This window comes from Pelobates fuscus, chromosome 5 (genome assembly GCF_036172605.1).
Source record: "Pelobates fuscus isolate aPelFus1 chromosome 5, aPelFus1.pri, whole genome shotgun sequence".
In the NCBI taxonomy this organism is placed as follows: Eukaryota; Metazoa; Chordata; class Amphibia; order Anura; family Pelobatidae; genus Pelobates; species Pelobates fuscus.
The window spans coordinates 130,658,926-130,678,448 of NC_086321.1; the positions used below are offsets into that span (position 1 = coordinate 130,658,926).

General features: G+C 38.7%; 1 protein-coding gene across 1 annotated transcript; it reads left to right on the forward strand.

Moving 5' to 3' along the window:
• Positions 1 to 5,760: 5,760 nt before the first annotated feature.
• Positions 5,761 to 18,804, forward strand: CDK2AP1 (cyclin dependent kinase 2 associated protein 1). Its single transcript, XM_063457011.1, has 4 exons — positions 5,761 to 6,029; positions 10,796 to 10,893; positions 13,100 to 13,226; positions 17,809 to 18,804. Exons 1-4 carry the CDS (start codon positions 5,963 to 5,965, stop codon positions 17,874 to 17,876), a joined length of 360 nt encoding a protein of 119 aa, XP_063313081.1. The 5' UTR covers positions 5,761 to 5,962; the 3' UTR covers positions 17,877 to 18,804.
• The last annotated feature ends 719 nt before the right edge of the window (positions 18,805 to 19,523 follow it).

A 19,523-nucleotide genomic window follows, 5' to 3' on the forward strand; every position in this document is an offset into this window, starting at 1 on the left:
GGCTATACTCATATGCATAAATGTCAGCAATGTGTATCCAGGACCTTGCCATATCCCTCCTAATACAAATTAAACCTTTTATATATAACATTCCAAAATTAAGCTCCTAATAATAATAATAATAATAATAATAATCTAAGAAACCCCTCAGAAAAAAAATTACTAAATGGAGACAGGACAAAAATCTATTTTGTTTTATTTGCAAAACAAATCTAGTTAGACCTTCACCTCACATTTCAAACAGATTTAAATTTGTTTTAGTAATTATGTCAGTATGTTGTATCCTTGTTTGTTTTTTATTTTCCTTCACATATATACATTTTTTTATAGAAACTTTTTAAAGCTTTTTTTGGTTTCTGTAATAAGAAGATTTTTCCACAGTTCACTTTGTGCAGACACACACAGGGATACTGTTTTTTTTTTTTTTTTACTGCAATATTCTTGCAAACAGTTAAATCCTGAATAATAAAAATGTTGAAGTGTGCTCTGTGATCAGCCTGACCTATTTGCTGCTGTAAAAGTCAGCAAAACAGCTGAATGAGATGCATGCAAATGCACCAGCTCACAGGTTACATAAAGAGAAGATTATGCAGTGATTGCTCTTACTGACATCCATCTTCTTCTCTCTTTTATTCTCTTGCAGTCACATTAGCTGCTTTGAGGCTTTACGTCACAAAATGGCTGTTAATACTGACAAAATCATTCATTCGAGACAAACAGAGAACAGGCTGTGGACACGTACCCCCTAGTAAAAAAGGAGCTAACGTAGCATTTTCCCAGCTCAAAATAGTTGGATTACAAAGCTTAAAATATGGTAAAATGTGGAAATAAAGATTTATAAACAGACTATAAATAAACTGCACACTGTATGGCTAATAAGTTTATAAAAAAAATAAATGGCTTTCATGCTGGACAAATGTTCATTTTGTGTGGGGACGGCGACGACTTTATTTTACAAGACTGCAAAACCCGGTATCTATTGTAAATGTCAGGACTACAAAGTGGTTGGGAAAACAAATCTCCAAAATTAAATTAAAGACTTATTCCACAAAGATTCAATAAGCTAATCGCGCATTTCTCTGTAGTAGTGACTGTGTAAAAGTGCAAAAGAGATAATTTATTTGTAGCTCAGCAATGGGTATTTTAGAGTAATCGATTTGCAGGATAGCATACCAGTGAATGCAGTAAATGCTGATAAACCAAAGATTTTAAAGTGGATTTTTTTATTCTGCCAGTATGTTGTTTCTTTGTTTGTTTTTTTTAATTTGGTTTTCATAATGACCTACCAAGCACTCAATAAACCCTTCTCTAACAAACTATTTAATTCCCCTACTTTAACCCGTTTGTGTCACTATACCCCACTCCCTCTAGCATGTAAGCTCATTGAGCAGGGCCCTCAACCCCCTCTGTTCCTGTACGTCCAGTGGTCTGATCTCAATTATGTGTCTGTTAGTCCACCCATTGTACAGCGCTACGGAATTTGTTGGCGCTATATAAATAATAAAATAATAATAATAAAATAATAATAAACGTTATTGTATAAAAGTAAGGAATTTTTAAATCAATGACATTCTCTTTAATAGACTGCAAAGATATGGATGATAGCACCACCTCTATCTCTTCCAAAATGACTAGTGGCCGCAGAATCTCATTAAAGGATCACTATAGGGTCAGGAACACAAACATGTATTCCTGACCCTATAGTGTTAAAACCACCATCTAGCCCACCTGGGCCCCTCATGCCTCTATAAATATAGTAAAAGTCTTACTGTATTCAAGCCAGAAGCTGTAACTCTGCATGCTGTTAGACTCAGAAAAACAAACAGTCTGCTGACGTCATCAGAAGTGGTAGCCTGATCCAATCACAATGCTTCCCCATAGGATTGGCTGAGACTGACAAAGAGGCAGATCAGGGGCAGAGCCAGCACAATTCAAACAGCCCTGGCCATTCAGCATTTCCTAATAGAGATTCATTGAATCAAAGAATCTCTATGAGGAAAGTTCAGTGTCTGCATGCAGAGGGAGGAGACACTGAATGTTTGGATGCATTTTAGGCAGCCATGACCCAGGGAGGATCTCTAACAGCCATCTGAGGAGTGGCCAGTGAAGTTATCACTAGGCTATAATGTAAACACTTTCTCTGAAAAGACAGTGTTTACAGAAAAAAGCCTGAAGGTAATGATTCCAGAACAAATTCAATAAGCTGTAGTTTTCTTCAGGTAACTATAGTGTCCCTTTAAGTATTGTAGAATTCTCCACGTGTAATTTGTGTTGTGGGCAGGTGGATGGTTGGAGAGACAAGTGACACTAATATTTGAAAAAAAAGTTAGAGAACAAAAATAAATAAAAAGTAACTGAATTTCTATGGCTGCTTTTTACCCAAATAATGAATAAAACATCCAGTTGTGCTTCAATAGGAAAAAGCTACATTTCAAAGCCAAAATGTCTCTTTTGACACCTATTTAGTGTTCACTGTGCTGCCTTCTCTCTCCATGGGTCTATCCAACAAACTCAGAATTGTGGAGAAATACATATTGTAGGCCAAAACAACTGAACAGTAAAAATATATTTTTTTTTAATCCTCAACTCCGTTACTTGTCCATCTGGGTTCATTTCCGTCTAAACAGTGCAATTTCCTAAACAGTTGTACACAATACAATTTAATTTAGAGGAAAACATTGTTAGGCTTATTCATTAACCCCTTAAGGACCAAAACTTCTGGAATAAAATGGAATCATGACATGTCACACATGTCATGTGTCCTTAAGGGGTTAAACTCTGAATCCTTAATCCTCTCTCAAACTAAATAGTGCTAACAATGCATTTGCTTTCTGTTTAGCCTTATTTTCCATTTCCCCTGCAACCCCTTGCCTTACTTCCTCTTTCCTCAAGAACTTTGTTAATAAAAGTGTTATTAATGTACGATTTGTAGCTCATGGGCAGGTTCCTCCATTCTTTTTGTATTGATATGTCTCTATTTATCAGAAAATAATACTTCACTATTAGTATATCAGTTCTGTCCATCTTTGGATGGAATTCATTGTCTGATAGCATCAGCTGTCCTCTCGACAAATGACTTGAGTCTTAGTAGGGACAACATTGATACACCTACTGCAGAAAGGGAAGCACCACGTTAGAGATATCTGTGAAGAGTGGATAGATATAGATCACCGGTGCTAGTTTCAATTTTAACCATAGGATAGTGCCAGGGAACTCCTGGGATGATAACCACTACAAAATGTTCCTCAGCTTCCTCAATGGACCTTTTCACTCAACCTTACTGCTTTGTCATGTACACTCTCTTCAGCCGATGCAAGTATTCATTTACAAATGCAAGCAGATAGAGCCAGAGAGAAAATTCCTGCAAGGACCAATATTTACATAGATGTTTGTGTACAATAAGATATGTCAAGAAACGTGCATTACTATTTTGCAAATCTGAGTACTGTTGTTAAATGTTATTTATTATTTTACAATTTATAGCATACCACCCCAAGCATTTTATACCTAGGACCTCTACAGTATACCCATCCTATGGTTTTCACCAACTGTTGACCTCTTCAGATAGATAAAATTGATGTAACAGCTCACACTAGCAATTGTGGAGTGGGAAGACTTACCGTAATCACATTAAAAATATTTTCTTGAAAAAAGTTGATTTAAAAAAAATGGTGGTTAAATATACAACACGAGTGGGAAAAACATTCTGTTGAGTAGGCTCATGTGTACCCCACAGAATAGGTTGTGGGGGGCATTGTGTTTGGTTGTATTCAGCGTTAGGGGATCATAGGAGTGCTTAGAGTAACAGAATTAAAACTGGGACTAAAAGCTTGCCAAGGTGCTTTGGACTGTAACTCTTAGTAGTTACCTACCAATCAGGGGGTATACAGTTCACAGCATGTTAACGGCAGGTACTTAACTTGATATCCCTTAACTCATGGAGGCTGGTCTATAGGAGTATGGGAGTAGCACTATAGCCTAATCCCAGACCAACAACCCTAATTCTACCGAAGCTTCATCTTTTCAATGGACTCTTTTTTAGTAGAGGTGTAAATACTGCAGCACCAACAACCCAGAATCATTAGAATATCACAACTGGAAGATTAAAAGGCACGTTTAAAAAGAAAATATTTGTAAAATGTATACAGGGAAGGTGTATCGCCAATAAACCAATGCATACATTTAGAAATGTGTAAGGTAGCTTCATTTGCTGTTTGTTTTCTGTCTTCCCTTTAGAATGCCCCAGCCTAACAATTTAGGAAATATGTAAATCTTGCTTAAAACAAACATCGTCTGAATCTGAAGTTGCTCTCCGATGAGAGATCGGGTGACCTTACACTTCAGGGCTTAAAAACAATTTCAACACCTATGCTACTAGTTAGGCCTTAAAGGCGTAGTCTAAGCACGGAAGCATATTTAGCTTAATTAAGCAGTTTTGGTGTATAACTCATCTCCATGCAGACTCACTGTTTCATTCACTACCATTTAAAAGTGAAATCACTTGTGTTTCTGTATGCAGCCCTAAACATACTCCCCTGGCTGTGCTACACATAGCCAACATTAAATTTTTTTTCAATCAGATCTTACAGCACATGTATTTACTTTAGAAGTTATCACAGCTCTGTTAATTGAACTATAATAAGGCACAGTAGTATGTTTCAGCTGCCAGCATGCTATTAACAAAGCAGGAGTTAAGAAATTCTAAATTAAACACTATGTACAAGAATGGAAGCTACAAAATGTAGACTTTTTCAGGAAGTGTGTAGAGACGCTGTGCGAATCTAAACTAGGGAAGGTGTGATTTGGGATTCATAAACAAAGTAATTTAACTCCTGAATGTCAGAAAATTGAGTCTGCAAGGGAATCATCGACATGCCAAAACTGCGACATAAAACAAAAGTTGTTTTGGTGCTTAGAGTGTCTCTTTAAAATCTACTAGCCACTGGAATCATAAAGGTTGCGAGTGGAAATTTTGAGCCCTGTAAAAAAAATGATATATAAAAAATAGATTCCTTATATTTTACCGTACAATTTGCCTTTTGCTTCATTATTTATAATTTCCCTTGCTCACACTCACTATCTAAAACAACCAGTTACATGTTTAGGAGCCTCAGAGGCAAATGATGACTGGAGCAAAATAGAAAAAAAAAATAAAAAAATATTGTATGTCCAATGTCTTTATTAATGTCTTTCTATCCCCTATTTAAGGGTAGAAAATTTGCAAAGAATTTGTAATAGAAAAAAAAATAAAGCTCTGTACTTAAAAAAAATGTGTACATATTTACACTTTCTCCTTTAAAGAAATCACTTGTCCAGTTGCAATATTATACAAGATCTCCAAATTCACTATGTCATTACATATTCACTATTTGGGTAAATAATTAAAAAAAAAAAAAAAAAAAAGTCTAAACTTGTATTTTTCCAAATCACTCTAAAAACCAAAAATTTACATTAATTTAACAAAAAAGTTTTTTTTGGTAATAAAATGTACTTTTTAAAAAAAATAATAATAATAAAGTAATGTCCACACAGCCATCCAAGAAGCCCTGTCACATTTTATTTGTAAAGAGAAAAAAAAATAAAAAATCTTTCACTTGACTGACTCCCCCCCAAACCTCCATCATTTACATTTTTTCTAAGTGAGGGAATAAATGGTGTGTGGCAGACTTGACAATCCTTTTATTGTGTGTAATGTTTATTATATCAGTCAGTCAGTCAGTGTGTGGATTTTGGGGGGGTCCCCCAAGGCTGGGTGGGGTGGGGGTGCCCGGGGGGTCCCGCCATGGCGGTGTATGGAGCAGTCCCAGCATTGTGGGTGTCAGTGCCAGTGACGCCATATTTGCCGGTGCCGCCGCTGTAAACAACAAAAAGTGTCTGAGGAGACAGACAAGAGCCGCTCCACAGGATCTCAGGACATTTTATTTGTTGTTGTGGGTGAATTGCTGCGCTCCTGCCGCCAGCCATGTCTCTCGGAATGTCTTACAAGGCCGGCCTGAGCGCGCCGCTCCCCGGACACCCCGCGGCCCCCGGTGAGTGAGGGGTACAGGGGGGGAGCGCTGGGGGGCCCGGGATCGGGAGGATGGGGGTACCTGGGGAGCGGAGCCCCGAACTGCCCGCCCGGTGATATAAGGTCACATCCCGGCACCGGGCTGGCTGGCAGCACTGGGAGGGGAGGGGGGGGACCGGGATGGGGGAGGCCCTGGGGGGCCGGGGAGGACAGGCAGAGGGGGGATGGGATGGTGGCCCCGGTGACAAGCGATGGATCAGCACGAGCCCTTTGATCAAGTCCGTTTCGGCGCCTCCATGATCGGCTCCCCAGGGCTGCCTGATTGATCTGGATTACAGGCAGGCGGCGCTGCGAGGACACCTACAGGCCGCCGCGGGTACTGCAGGGCGCTGCTTGCTCAGAGTGCGTGGTACGGGTGATGATGTTAAATAGGGGGAGGGAGGGAGAGGGGTGGTGTTAAAGGGTTCTGCCCATTAATGGCATTCCTATCAAACAGTAATACAGTACTGACTGATTCATCTTTATTGCTATTTCTGTTATACTTACCATCCCCCCTCCCTCTGCACCATGCATGTACTGTAATTGCTACAGTTATCTTTTTTTGGGGGGGGGGGGAGGGGAGAGGGTTTGCAAAAATATATTTTTTTGGGGTTGAGAGCCTAGTATTTTGTCATATAAAGTGATAGAAACTGTATCCTGCTAAACTCTACTACCTTGTATCAGTATGTTGTTTAATATTAATTCACTAATATTCATCAGTTCAGGGTATAATGAAGTGTAAGCGTCTTAAATTGCAGGTAAAACTGCACCTCGCATAGACTTAAAAAATTATGGAAAATGAATGTTTTAGGCCGTCAAGATCTCATTCATATTTTTGTATTGTTGTGTAGCATAACGAACCTTCTTATGGGCCAAGTAATTATATACTTGAAAACAAGAGAAATCTCAATGTATCCACCCTGGTAAAATATTTTATATATTTTATAAATATTTTAAATATTTTATAAATACATTATATATGAAAAATTATACCTCCTATTGGTAAACAATAGGTTAACATGTATAGGATATCATTTGATTTCCCTGTTTTATTGTTACTATGATTTTTTTCATTTTTTAATTGTTACTATTTTCATAAAGCTTCACACTTTCAGCACTGTGTTTGGATAATTATGTCAATCAAAATATGCCAAAAAATTTTAAGGAATGTGCACTAAATATCTTAGATGCCATTGATATGTTTAATAGCAGAGTCATCTAGAACGTGTTAATTCTCATTAGTAGAAAGGAGAGTGTGGGCAGATGTCCTCTGTCACAGAAAAAAAAAAAAGATAAAGGGATTTGCTAAATTTAGGCCAAAAAAAAGAAAAGCTGCGTTCAAGATATTTTTTTTTCTAGTTAAAGGCTATTGGCTTAAAAATTAAAATTCCCCATTTCAAGGTTCCACAGGTCTAGTGAAGATTATTCTCTTTAAGAAATGGTTTCACAAAAATCTGAAATACAAAATAACATGCTATACATGACTAGGATGTATAAGTAGAATGCTAAAATACTAGCAAACAAATCTATATGTAAATATTATAATAATGATTGCATAAAACCTGTCAAACCTGCCAAACCTCTATAGATTTATGACATCTTCCAAAAGCTTTTAAGATACAAGCGTACACTCAATGCTTGGAATGTTATATTAGGATACACACCCTTAATCTGCAGTTTAAACTGAGACTGCTGACAAATCATTCTGTATCTCTATTTTTTGCTACATACAGAGTTTAGTATAATGTACACATTTACTGTAAATCTTCCCTTTTTCAAAAGTCATACCCGTCCTGTACGCCAACATTTTATTCATTCCAGAAACTAGTACCATTTTTGACCACATGTGGGTCTTTTATACTTTTTTTAAACAGTGCTTTATCTGTAGGAAGATGAGAATTCTGCTAATTAGACAGGAAGTTCTTTCCTATCATCACATCCTTGCAGGGGTTAACAATTTATTTTGGTAGCGCATAGCATGGTTTATGGGAAAATAAGTGAGGAGTAGCTTCCATTCATAACAACAAGTACATACAATTACTGCGCAAGCATCAGGATAAATGTAAGGGACACTCTGGACCCCTAAATGCTTTATGTGTATGTCTTTTAACCAAATTTTTAAAAATTAATTTATATCAGATTTGTGATATATATAAACCTATACAATAGATAAATTGAATTCATATTTGGATGATATTCATATTCTGAGGCAGTCAGCTGATGCTTTCAGTCAATAAATTCCCACCAAACATGTGCAGAATTGACATAACTAATGTGGAAGTAGGAACTTCTACATCAGCGCTATCACAAAAGGAGGCCGGACTTGACTACTTCCAGTGGAACAGCACAATGGGGCCTGTCCTCATAAACCCCTTAACATTATAGCATGGAACTGTAATACTGGGGTGGTGAATGGGCATATTTAAAGGACCACTCTAGGCACCCAGACCACTTCAGCTTAATGAAGTGGTCTGGGTGCCAGGTCCAGCTAGGGTTAACTAATTGTTTTATAAACATAGCAGTTTCAGAGAAACTGCTATGTTTATCAATTAGTTAAGCCTTCCCCTATTTCCTCTAGTGGCTGTCTCACTGACAGCCGCTAGAGGCGCTTGCGTGATTCTCACTGTGAAAATCACAGTGAGAGCACGCAAGCGTCCATAGGAAAGCATTATGAATGCTTTCCTATGTGACCGGCTGAATGCGCGCACAGCTCTTGCCGCGCGTGCGCATTCAGCCGACGGGGAGGAACGGAGGCGGAGAGGAGGAGGAGAGCTCCCCGCCCAGCGCTGGAAAAAGGTAAGTTTTACCCCTTTTCCCCTTTCCAGAGCCGGGCGGGAGGGGGTCCCTGAGGGTGGGGGCACCCTCAGGGCACTCTAGTGCCAGGAAAACGAGTATGCTTTCCTGGCACTAGAGTGGTCCTTTAACAGGAGCATAGCCTTCACCGATAATTAAAGGAACACTCTAAGCACCATTCTGCTTTGGAAAATATGAATAGGAAACATTTTGATTTTATGAAGAGCCTTGTACATTAAATGGACCCCATAGCCACCAGAACAACTACAGCTTATTGTATTTGTTCTGGTGAGTATAAATATTCCCTTCAGGCTTTTTGCAGTGAACACTGTTTTTTTAGAGAAAATACAGTGTTTACTTTACAGCCTAGGGATACCTCGACTGGCCGTTCCTCAGATGGCTGCTACAGGTGCCTATTGTGGCAGTGCTGTACTGTGACTGGCTCAGATCATCGCTGATTAAGTAAGCCAAGGAGGTAGATCAGGGGCAGAGCCAGCAGCAACAGACTGGAATAAAGGTAAGATTATACTATATTTAGAGGGGCCAGGGGGCCTAGATGGTGGTTTTAACACTATTGTAGTCCAGACCCTATAGTGTTCCTTTAAAATAAAATAAAAAGTTTGTTTCAAGTTGTTGCAGTTTAGTCATTGTTATTCAAGACTTTTATTTCATAAGAAAAACAAAATATAATTTTAACTCATTAAGGATTAGTGACCAAATTACAAACAGAACTTCAAAGACATAATTTGAGCTTAGAACACTGAGGAATATGTATACAGAGTACTTCTGGGGCAAAGATCTAAAAGTGGAGCAATCAGCAGAAACATTCCATTGATTTCCACAGTGACTGTTCTACATTTAGAACTTTTCCCCATTGTACTTATCTAGTGTAAGCAAGACATTTTAGAGTTGCAGATGCTAAATAACCACATAATAGTCTTTGTTCTAATTTTCACAGTTCGCCTTTCATCATATCAGAATAGAGCTGCAATGGAAATCCTGGCAAGAATTTTATTTAAAAAAAATTTGTCGTCATGGCATCATATGCATGTATGTCAATCGATGCACAATAAAAATAAAGAATAAAAAAAATAAAAAAATTTTTTGTAAAGACAAATGGCCAGGATGACAGGCAGGAAGACTTCTGGGAAATATTATGGCGGGGTTGTTGTGAGGGTTACACAAGCGGTATTTTAATGTGAGACACCTTAGTTTTTTATATTTTAGATCTAAATTCTTTGCATTAGCTAGAAATTGATGGGATACAATAATGAATAGACTGCACCATTTCCCGTCTAACATGCACCATTCTTTTTCTTCTTCTTCTTCCTTGAACCTTAGAAGGTGTCTTACAGATTTTTTTAATTTTTTTTTTTTATTACCAGCATCTTTTAATGCTCGTTTAGGTAATGTAAAAGTTGTTTGAGGTGACAGGCAGACTTTACACTGTAACTCTCAGAAGAATTTGCATCAGTCTGAGCGTTAGTCACTCTAGTTGATTTTAAGTGTAATTTATACCACATTGAAAATGTGTTATCACATTATAAAAACATTGATAATAAAGATAAAACGGCTAGATTCTGTAGACAAAACTTGGCTTGGTGCATAAAATTATTGGAATGTAGTTGGCTTCTCTATGTCAACATTCTTGTACCTAGTCCTTTGCATTACTTTATATATCTATAAGGTTCTTATGATGGCTCATGGGGTTGTTTTTATAGAGTATATTTTTGGTAGGATGCTGCCAGTATTTGACGGTATGGGTTCTTATAATGTTATCTGTGATACTTGTTTGGACCCCCTTCAACCCCTACCACCCCTTTCCACTCATGAATACGTGTCTACATATCAAGATTTACGGTTTTACATAATGTGATGGTTTGGCCAGTCTGTGAAGTCACACTTCATTGTTGACACATACAAATTATTCTGAAAACATTTTTTTATTCTCAACAGCTGGAAGTGCGCACTCCCCCTCCACTAGCATGGCGTCCTCTGCACAGTACAGACAACTGGTAAATGACTATGGACCTCCATCCTTGGGGTACACACAGGTAAAAGCGATACTCTTACCTGTAATTGTTATAAATGATGGGATAAGCTAGAATTTTGGTTATCTTTTCATAATGAGATGGAACAGGGCAAACTATTACCTTACAGCTGTTGAGTTGCAGCTGCTTTATTTGTATTCAACCCATTATAAATCAAATTTGTTTTGGGTTAAGAGTAGTCGGAATGTCTAATTTTACCCAGCTATGTGATAACATGGGGAATACTTATGTACATGCCATACTTTTTGCTTGTACTCACAAAATCATATCAGCAAAAAAGAAACAAAACAAAAAACAAACAAACACACATTTAGGAGAAATTATATTGTGCCAATAGATAAATAATAGTAAAACATTGAGTATCAACAGCAACTGTCTCTGTAATAATGATATGTGGCTTCTGAAATGTGTCTGATCTTTGGTACTTAGGTTCTGATAGGTATGCATCGTTAATGCAACTGTGATGGCAAACGTGCCACAGATCTATAGATTAAAAGATGGATTTAGTTGAAGATTGAGTGCATCCTGCAAGAATACCAACACTGTGGATGGTCACCCATCTACAAAGAGACTCGAGAACCATGTTCTGGTGATGGTGTCTTTTGTACAGAGTGTGACCACTGCAATTATCCTAGAAACATTGATGTAGAAAGGTGTTTATGTATGGGGTGGCAGATAGTGATGGTGGTGAGAGGGTCAAGATCCCCAGCGCTCATTTTGGTGTACCTTTTAAAATGATGTTTTATTGTTTAAAGGAACATCCCAGTCACCATAACCACTTTATCTTACTGTAGTGGTTATGGGGATAGGTGTGCCCTTGTGCCTTCCCCCAACTTCCATTAGTACCCCTGAACTAAGTACTGCTTAGCTCATTGGCTGAGACCATACGTTGAGTTTTAGTGGTTATGGTGCTTGGATTGTATGCATTTTTACAGACAGGAGATTGGAGCAAATAGCATCTCTTTTCAAAGAAAGGGACACAGGGTGACAAGTTTCACTTTTTTGGTGGTTGCCAGTTACCCCTTAACTCTACACGAGAAAACTGCACGACCGGTTTCTTTGTAGAAACAGGAAATGGAGCTTAAGTTGCTAAAAATAGACATTAAAGGAGAAATATAAAGTTAAGTTTTGCACCATGCCACATACTGGAACAAAACATGTGGCTACAAAGGTCATATATTGGTGGGGGCTTTGTCATCCTGCACTTTGGGCCTCTATGTATGTATGTCATTCAAAGAGTTAATATTGAAAGCTTAGCAGTTTGGAAACAGCAGGAATGCAGACCGATTATCTCAACAAAAATGTTTATATAAATCTAAATAGTATAGAGATTGCTCATGCGTTTTAAACCATATTGTTAATATCAAAAGTACAGTTGCATTGTTTCCTAGATAAAACACATATCTTAATGTAGCTAACATGATAATGTTAATTGGCTTCTTATTTTTGTTTAATGAATCTGTTTTATAGCCCTATAATACTAGGCTTGAGAAATATTTGTAGAATCCAGGAGCCAGACTATGGTGTGTTCTGGCTGTACCTGGATACGCATTGATACAGAGTAAATTAAAAAGAAAAACCCGTTGGAATGAGAGGAAAAAAAACACTACTTTAAAAAACAAACCAACACTTTAGATTTCTCCTTTAACCCCTTAAAGACACATGACATGTGTGACATGTCATGATTCCCTTTTATTCCAGAAGTTTGGTCCTTAAGGGGTTAAGGTCTATTTTCAGCAACTTACTCTCAGTTTCCTGTTACTGCAAAGAATTAGGTTGTGCAGCATTCTCATATAGAGTTCCCTGACTCAAGACTAAAATGAAAGCAAACCAAACCTGTAGCAACGTCTAAGGGTTATCTAAATTCTGAAAAGCATTGTTCCCTGTAAAACAATTTGTAAATAAGAACTGTAAATGGCTGGGTATAATTTCAGTGAATAACCCTCGGGGGTTTATTCAGAAAACACTGACTAGAGACTAGAGCGGATTTGGATATTTTTTTTTCCATATCAACAGTTCTTAAGCATTTTCAGTTCAATACTATGTGGTATTTAGTAAATGACCCCATCTGCTTTGATTGAATGTGCAAAAGCATAGTACATGAAGTGGCCACTTTACACTTTCTAAGGAAATAACACTCCTTAAAACTTATCTCAAGGACATCCTGTTTTCTGCCATATTGAACCATTGTGTATTATATCCTGTTTAGGGTACCAGCAATAACCAGGTGCCACAAAGCAAGTATGCAGAACTCCTTGTGATCATAGAGGAACTGGGGAAAGAAATTAGACCAACCTATGCAGGCAGTAAAAGTGCCATGGAAAGACTAAAAAGAGGTAAGCGTGTCCTGTTACATTGTAGCAACAAATATGCTTCCTCAACCATTTTCTGTATAAGTAATATGTACATTGAAGGGACACTATAGTAATCAAAACAACTTATGCTTATATCTGTTTATGCAGCCCTAGCCACACCTCCCCTGACTGTGACTCACAGCCTGCATGAAAACAAAATGGTTTCACTTTCAATCAGATGTAACTTTTTTTTTTTTTTTTAATTCTTTATTTTTGTAGATAATAGTTTAATAGATAATAATACATCTTTGCAAGGCATATAAACAATAGTTAAAGCGACAAGGAAAGCTACATATTTGTGACATGACATGTCGAGAGGCTTGCACCTTTTTTTTGTATGAACATCAGTAGAGGAACAGTCATGTCTAAATTCTGCAATAAGTAGAGGCATAGGTAGAGAGGGAATGAGATAGACATGGAGATTATAGGCAACAATATATAATAAGACCAGCTAAGACAGATCGCTATATTGTAGAATGAATAATAGCCATATCTCAGTGAGGTTGGATAATTAAGGTGACCACCACCACACCCCATCCTATTGGTGCCTGACCAGTATTCCTGACATATTCAGAAGGGTATTGTAGGAAGTGCAGACAGTGTAAAACTAGATAACATACAAATAAACTAAAAATACATTCTGCAGTTGTGTGGGTACTTCAAAACATGGGAGTACAGGCTATTGGGTTAGCTATATAAGGGAAGGAAGACTATGACTCTGCTTGGGAGGTGGGTTGTGGCAGACCCCGATAGCTATTTGGCAAAGCATGGCACAGTCAGTCGAGGAGAGTCCCTCTGGAGATCAATCCTCCAAGGTGCTTATGCAGGGTCTTGTCTGAGATGGGGGACTGGCCGTATCATGCTCCCGATCCGGACACCGCTTGATCAGAGCAGCTTGAGGCGTCTTGGAGTGAATGGTGTACCAGATCCGGGTGCAAGTGGTTTTCCAAGCAGCAATGAAGGTCGCCCTCCAGCTCTGTTCTGCATGTTTTATCAGAGCCTGTGATGCTGTGCTGGTTGCCGCCGCCATTTTGAGGACCGAGGCACTGTGCACCGCTGAGATGGGTTTGCGTCTGGCGTTGAGGGTAAGCATCAGGTGCTGCAGTGGTGGGGACCGGGATAAACCCCACCGGTTCAAAGGGGGGGTAATGGGGCTCGTCCACTGATCAGCCCCGTAGAGGTCGGCCACAACTCCCAGCCGGTCCCTCGTTAGGCCGCAAAGCAAGTGGGTCAGAGCACTACCACATCAGACATCAGGAAACTTCTCAAGGGTGCCCAGTGACACCTAGGCACCTCCACGTATCAGCTGAGTTCAGGTTAGCAAGTGGGGTATCATGAACGAGTTTTTAGGTGAGTTATTTGTGGAGCTTGTGCCCCATGCTGCCGTTTACAATGGTGGCCAAGCCCCGCCCCAGATGTAACTTATTTGAATAGTTTTTATCTCCTGTTTTGTAAACTGAACTTTAATGACATACAGGAGACTCCTGCAGGATCTAGCAAGCTATTAACAGAGCAGGAGATAAGAAATTCTAAATAAAACAGAATTTACCATAAAGCAAGTGTAAAGATTAGATGACTCTTTATATGAAGTTAGGAAGCCTGTTTAAGTCACATGCAGGGAGGTGTAACTAGGGCTGCATAAACAAAGTGATTTAAAGGGATACTATAAGTGCCAGGACTACAAAGCTGTGTTCCTGGCCTATTGCTCCCACTGCCTTGCACCCTTTATTTGCTTACCTGTCCCGTGATGAGTGGGCGGTAATGCGCTTGCGCGGATAATGTAGCGCAAGGTCCGTTACAATGCAGGAAGACAGCCACTGGAGGCAGACTTAGTGCTGCAATGTAAACATTGCAGTTTCTCTGGAACTGCAATGTTTAAAGGAAAACTCCAGTACCAGGAAAACAATCAGTTTTCCTGGCACTGGAGGTACTTTCTCCCACCCACCTCCCACTCCCCGGTTGCTGAAGGGGTCCCTCGTCGCTGTCTCCTCCTCCGCGCCGCTCCTCCTACTATCTCCGTCGGCCAGTGGGCAAGACTGATCCCACCCACCCGCATTAGCGCTCCTCATAGGAAAGCATTGAAAAAGATTTTCAATGCTTTCCTATGGGGAAATGAGTGACGCTGGAGGTCCTCACACAGCGTAAGGACCTCCAGCGACGCTCTAGCACTGATAATCTGTGCTATGAAGGAGGAAGTGACCTCTAGTAGCTGTCTAGTAGACAACCACTAGAGGTGGAGTTAACCCTGCAAGGTAATTATTGCAGTTTATAAAAAACTGCAATAATCACACTTGCAGGGTTAAGAGTAGTGGGAGCTGGCACCCAGACCACTCCAATGAGCAGAAGTGGTCTGGGTGCCTGGAGTGTCCCTTTAACAATGAGCTGAAATGGTCTAGGTATGGCAGATATTTGGGCAGTGAGACTTCAATCTTTACACCAAAACTGCTTTATTAAGCTAAAGTTGTTTTCATGACTATAGTGTTATTTTAATTATGCATTATGAAGGCAATTTGCCCATGTTATGCAACCATCTGATGTTTATATACATATGGGTTTTCTGTCCATAAATATTAATAAACTTTAAAGATAATTAAGACATGATGCAACCAATAACAGGAAATCAGAGTAAGTAAATGTATTAGTCATGATACAGTGTCATCAAACATGTCTACCTGTCAGACATTCATAGTTATTGCATGTCATTCTTAGTATGAACACACTACTAAAGATTAGGCAGTCGCAATACTGCTATGGGGGAGGAATATGTTGGAGGGAAGGGAAGCATTCTGAATGGTAAACTAATAAGGGAAAGATAGGAAGTAATATGGGTTACTGAAGTTCTACACCTAAAACGCCACTATATGAACTATATAAAATAAAAAGTCACAGCATTTTTTCACATACTTTGGGAGACAGAAGAAAAATGATGATGCAATAACTATATAACTGTTATTGAATTAATCAGGAGACTATGGAATGGCCTCATAAAAGGGCTAGAATGTCCAGTTGATTCCAGATGCTCCTAAAAAAAAAGTTAATTTATGAAAAATGGAAATCTACTGCTTCTGCCCTTTTTTTTCCATTTGAATTTTTTTATTGTTTTTTTTTTTTTTAAAGTAAATTAGTGTAGGGTACAGAAAGGGAAAAGGGGGGGGGGAGGTGAGGGAGAAGGGTTTCATTAACAGCATACAGTACAATAGTTGGCAAGAATGTGAAGTATCTGAGACTAGTCATGCTCCTGCCATTTTGATAGCTTTTCCTGTCCTTGTTGAATTGGGCTAACATAATGAGATTGAGTATGGGCTGGCTAGACAGACATGCCTCATTTTTGGTTAGGAAGTCCCATTCTGGGTGCAAGATCACTTGTTACCACCCTCTTTCTGGCCCGTTCACCCATGGTCTCATATCCATACCTCCCAATGTTGGTGCTATATAAGTATGTATAAGGGTTCTGGGTTGAAATCACCAATATTGGTAAGAAAGCAAAATAACTCTTTATTTAGCCTTTGTAGATAATGTGTCGTTTTTCCCCTTTCATTTAATGAGTGCCAATTTAAATATAAATTTACTCTTTTATAAATGAACTTTGTTACAAGTCCATGGCTGCCAATGAGACTATTGACCTGTTACTTCCTGGTAGTTTAACACCATGGAATTAAACTCCAGAAGCTCGCAGTTGCCCAGCGCACTTGCTTTGCAATAAAAGTAATAGAGAGCACTGGGAAGTCTGTGATTAGACAGCAACCAAAGGTCTGTGCTTCTGGAAGAATAGGAGGGCTTGCAGTAGCTGCAGATAATAGGTCTGCAGCTTTTGAAGGACAGTATTTCACATACCCCGTAGAGTGTCCCTTTAAAGGACCATTATAACATTAGGAATGCATACCTGTTCCTCGTAATGTTCCCTCGTTTTCCAGTAACTCTTTTGTTGCTGCTTACCTCTCCACCTCCCGCAACGTCTTCAAGAGAGGAACAAAATCCTTCCCCATCATTCCCCAACCGAGTGCTCATCACAGAGAAGCATTAAGGACCTGATGCGCATGCGCAACAAGTGCCACGGCAGCATCGAATGCTTCTCAGTGGAAATCATTGAATTCAGTGCTTTCCTATGAGCTTTCGGGTCACATGACCTAGTTTTACTAGGTCAGTACAGCAGAAGAACCTCTAAACCCTGTCAGGAAGACAGACACTAGAGGTGGATGTAACCCTGCAATGTAAATATTGCAATTTCTGAAAAAACGACAGTCTTTTACATTGCAGAGTTAAAATGACAGGACCACTGCACCAAGACTACTTCATTTAAAAAAAGCGGTCTGCGTGTCTACATTTGTCCCATTAATTACAGAATTAAACAGCAAGTTACAGTGATACCTTTTGTAATTATTTGCATTGGAGATTTTTTTCAGCTTTGACATTTCTCCCTAAAATTGGCCATTAACTGTGTCAGCTCTCAGTTTATTGAATACACTCATTAGAAGTCTTTTCAGTAAACCCTGAATTCTCATGTATATATATTTTTTTGTTTTTCTTTTCTCTCTCTTTAACTCTTCTTCTCCTTTTTGTATAGGTATCATCCATGCACGAGGTTTGGTACGAGAATGTCTGGCTGAAACAGAGCGTAATGCCAGATCTTAGCTGTGCCACATGAAGCATACAACATTTTCTTTTTGGAATTTCAGGGCAGTTTTCTGAATATTTAGCCAAGGGGATTAACACTATTTAGTCCCTTTTAATGTACTGTAAAGCTGCTGAATACAAGATAAGATTTTTACAAGTTAAAAGAATTTCCATATAAAAAAAAATAAATAAAAATTAAAAGTATTACTGGCTCTTTTAAATTATTTTAAAGGGTCCATGGAAATTCATACATTGCATCATAAGCTTCAACTTAATTTTCATTTCTTGTACATTTAACATTATCCAAGTTCTTCTACCAACCTTTCTGCATTGTACGCTAAATAATTTTGTGTTTTTATAAGAACAATGCATGTTTTCTTTTGCCAAGTGGGTTGTGTTTGTTTGCGTCTGTCATATAGTAATCATGTTTTATTCCAGCCCTAAATAATCTGGTTTCCTCCCCAAATGTCATTAACTTTTAATAATGTATATCCCGTCTACCCCTTTAAAAATTCTGCACAGGAATGAACATTCTTTACAAATAACTTGTTTAACATAGCACAAAGGATGTTTCTAGCCTAATGATGTCATCTGCCTCATTTGGAGTGAATAGTGAATAATCTAAAAACCTGCGTCTTCTGGAAGAAATTATTGATCACGGATTTTCCTCTGAAAAGTGACATAAATGTTAGCTACGTAAAAATGCTGTTGTGTTTTCTTATGACCGGGCTATCATTGACCTATGCATTTGCATGTATAAACACCTTTGACATCCATTCAACATGCATGACTTATTTAAGTAAGAGAACTCTTGTTACTTTTCCATGGATAGATCTATGCATCTGCCAAAACTGCAAATAAAAAAATACAAAATATTTAGACTAAGGCTGTTAAGTGTAGACAGATATAAAAAAAAAAAAAAAAAATCCAATGGAAACTATTTGCATCTTTGTATGTATTTATTACTTGATGTAATAAAGCTTATTTTCACTAAGAAAACTTTGTAAAATTTTTTTCCAGTTTACATTGGTTAATGTTTTTTGCCCACCTTTTATAAATGCAGAATTGTAGTGGCACATCTGTAGGTCCCTGTGTAGTGACACCAGAATCACTTGGGTTCTTGGTACTTAAAGGAACACTCCAAGTACCGTAATCACAGCACAGACCCCTGTAGTGATTATGGTGCTAGGAGTACCTTGGTGTCGCCCAGAGTAAGAAATCAAACCATTTAAGAAACGTTTGACAAACCTACTTATGTATTTGTATAATTATGAGTACCTTCTACATCATTGTTCCACATAGGGTAGCCTGACATCACGCTATGCTGAACACCTAGCTATCAAGCTTTTATTTATGGATACCCTAGTCCAGTGTTTCCCAACCCAGTCCTCAAGGCACACCTACCAGTCCAGGATTTAAGGATTACCCAGTTTTGTCTGTGTTTTTTCTTTTTTTTCTAAAAAAGACCTTAGACAAAACTGGGTAATCCTTAAATCCTGGACTGGTAGGTGTGCCTTGAGGACTGGGTTGGGAAACACTGCCCTAGTCTGCTCACCTTTAGAGCAATGGTCATGCAGATTCCACACACTGCTAGCTTTCCTCAATACCGCCAATCATACACACCTGCTCAACTATAAAGCGGGTATTGTGTTGGAATGTTGGCTT

What these genes read in the sequence shown, in the direction of transcription:
- CDK2AP1 (XM_063457011.1), top strand. Translation starts at nt 5,963, where the DNA reads ATGTCTCTCGGAATGTCTTACAAGGCCGGCCTGAGCGCGCCGCTCCCC. An exon ending in CGGACACCCCGCGGCCCCCG is followed by an intron (nt 6,030 to 10,795) that starts GTGAGTGAGGGG and finishes TATTCTCAACAG; the next exon opens with CTGGAAGTGCGCACTCCCCC. An exon ending in CATGGAAAGACTAAAAAGAG is followed by an intron (nt 13,227 to 17,808) that starts GTAAGCGTGTCC and finishes CTTTTTGTATAG; the next exon opens with GTATCATCCATGCACGAGGT.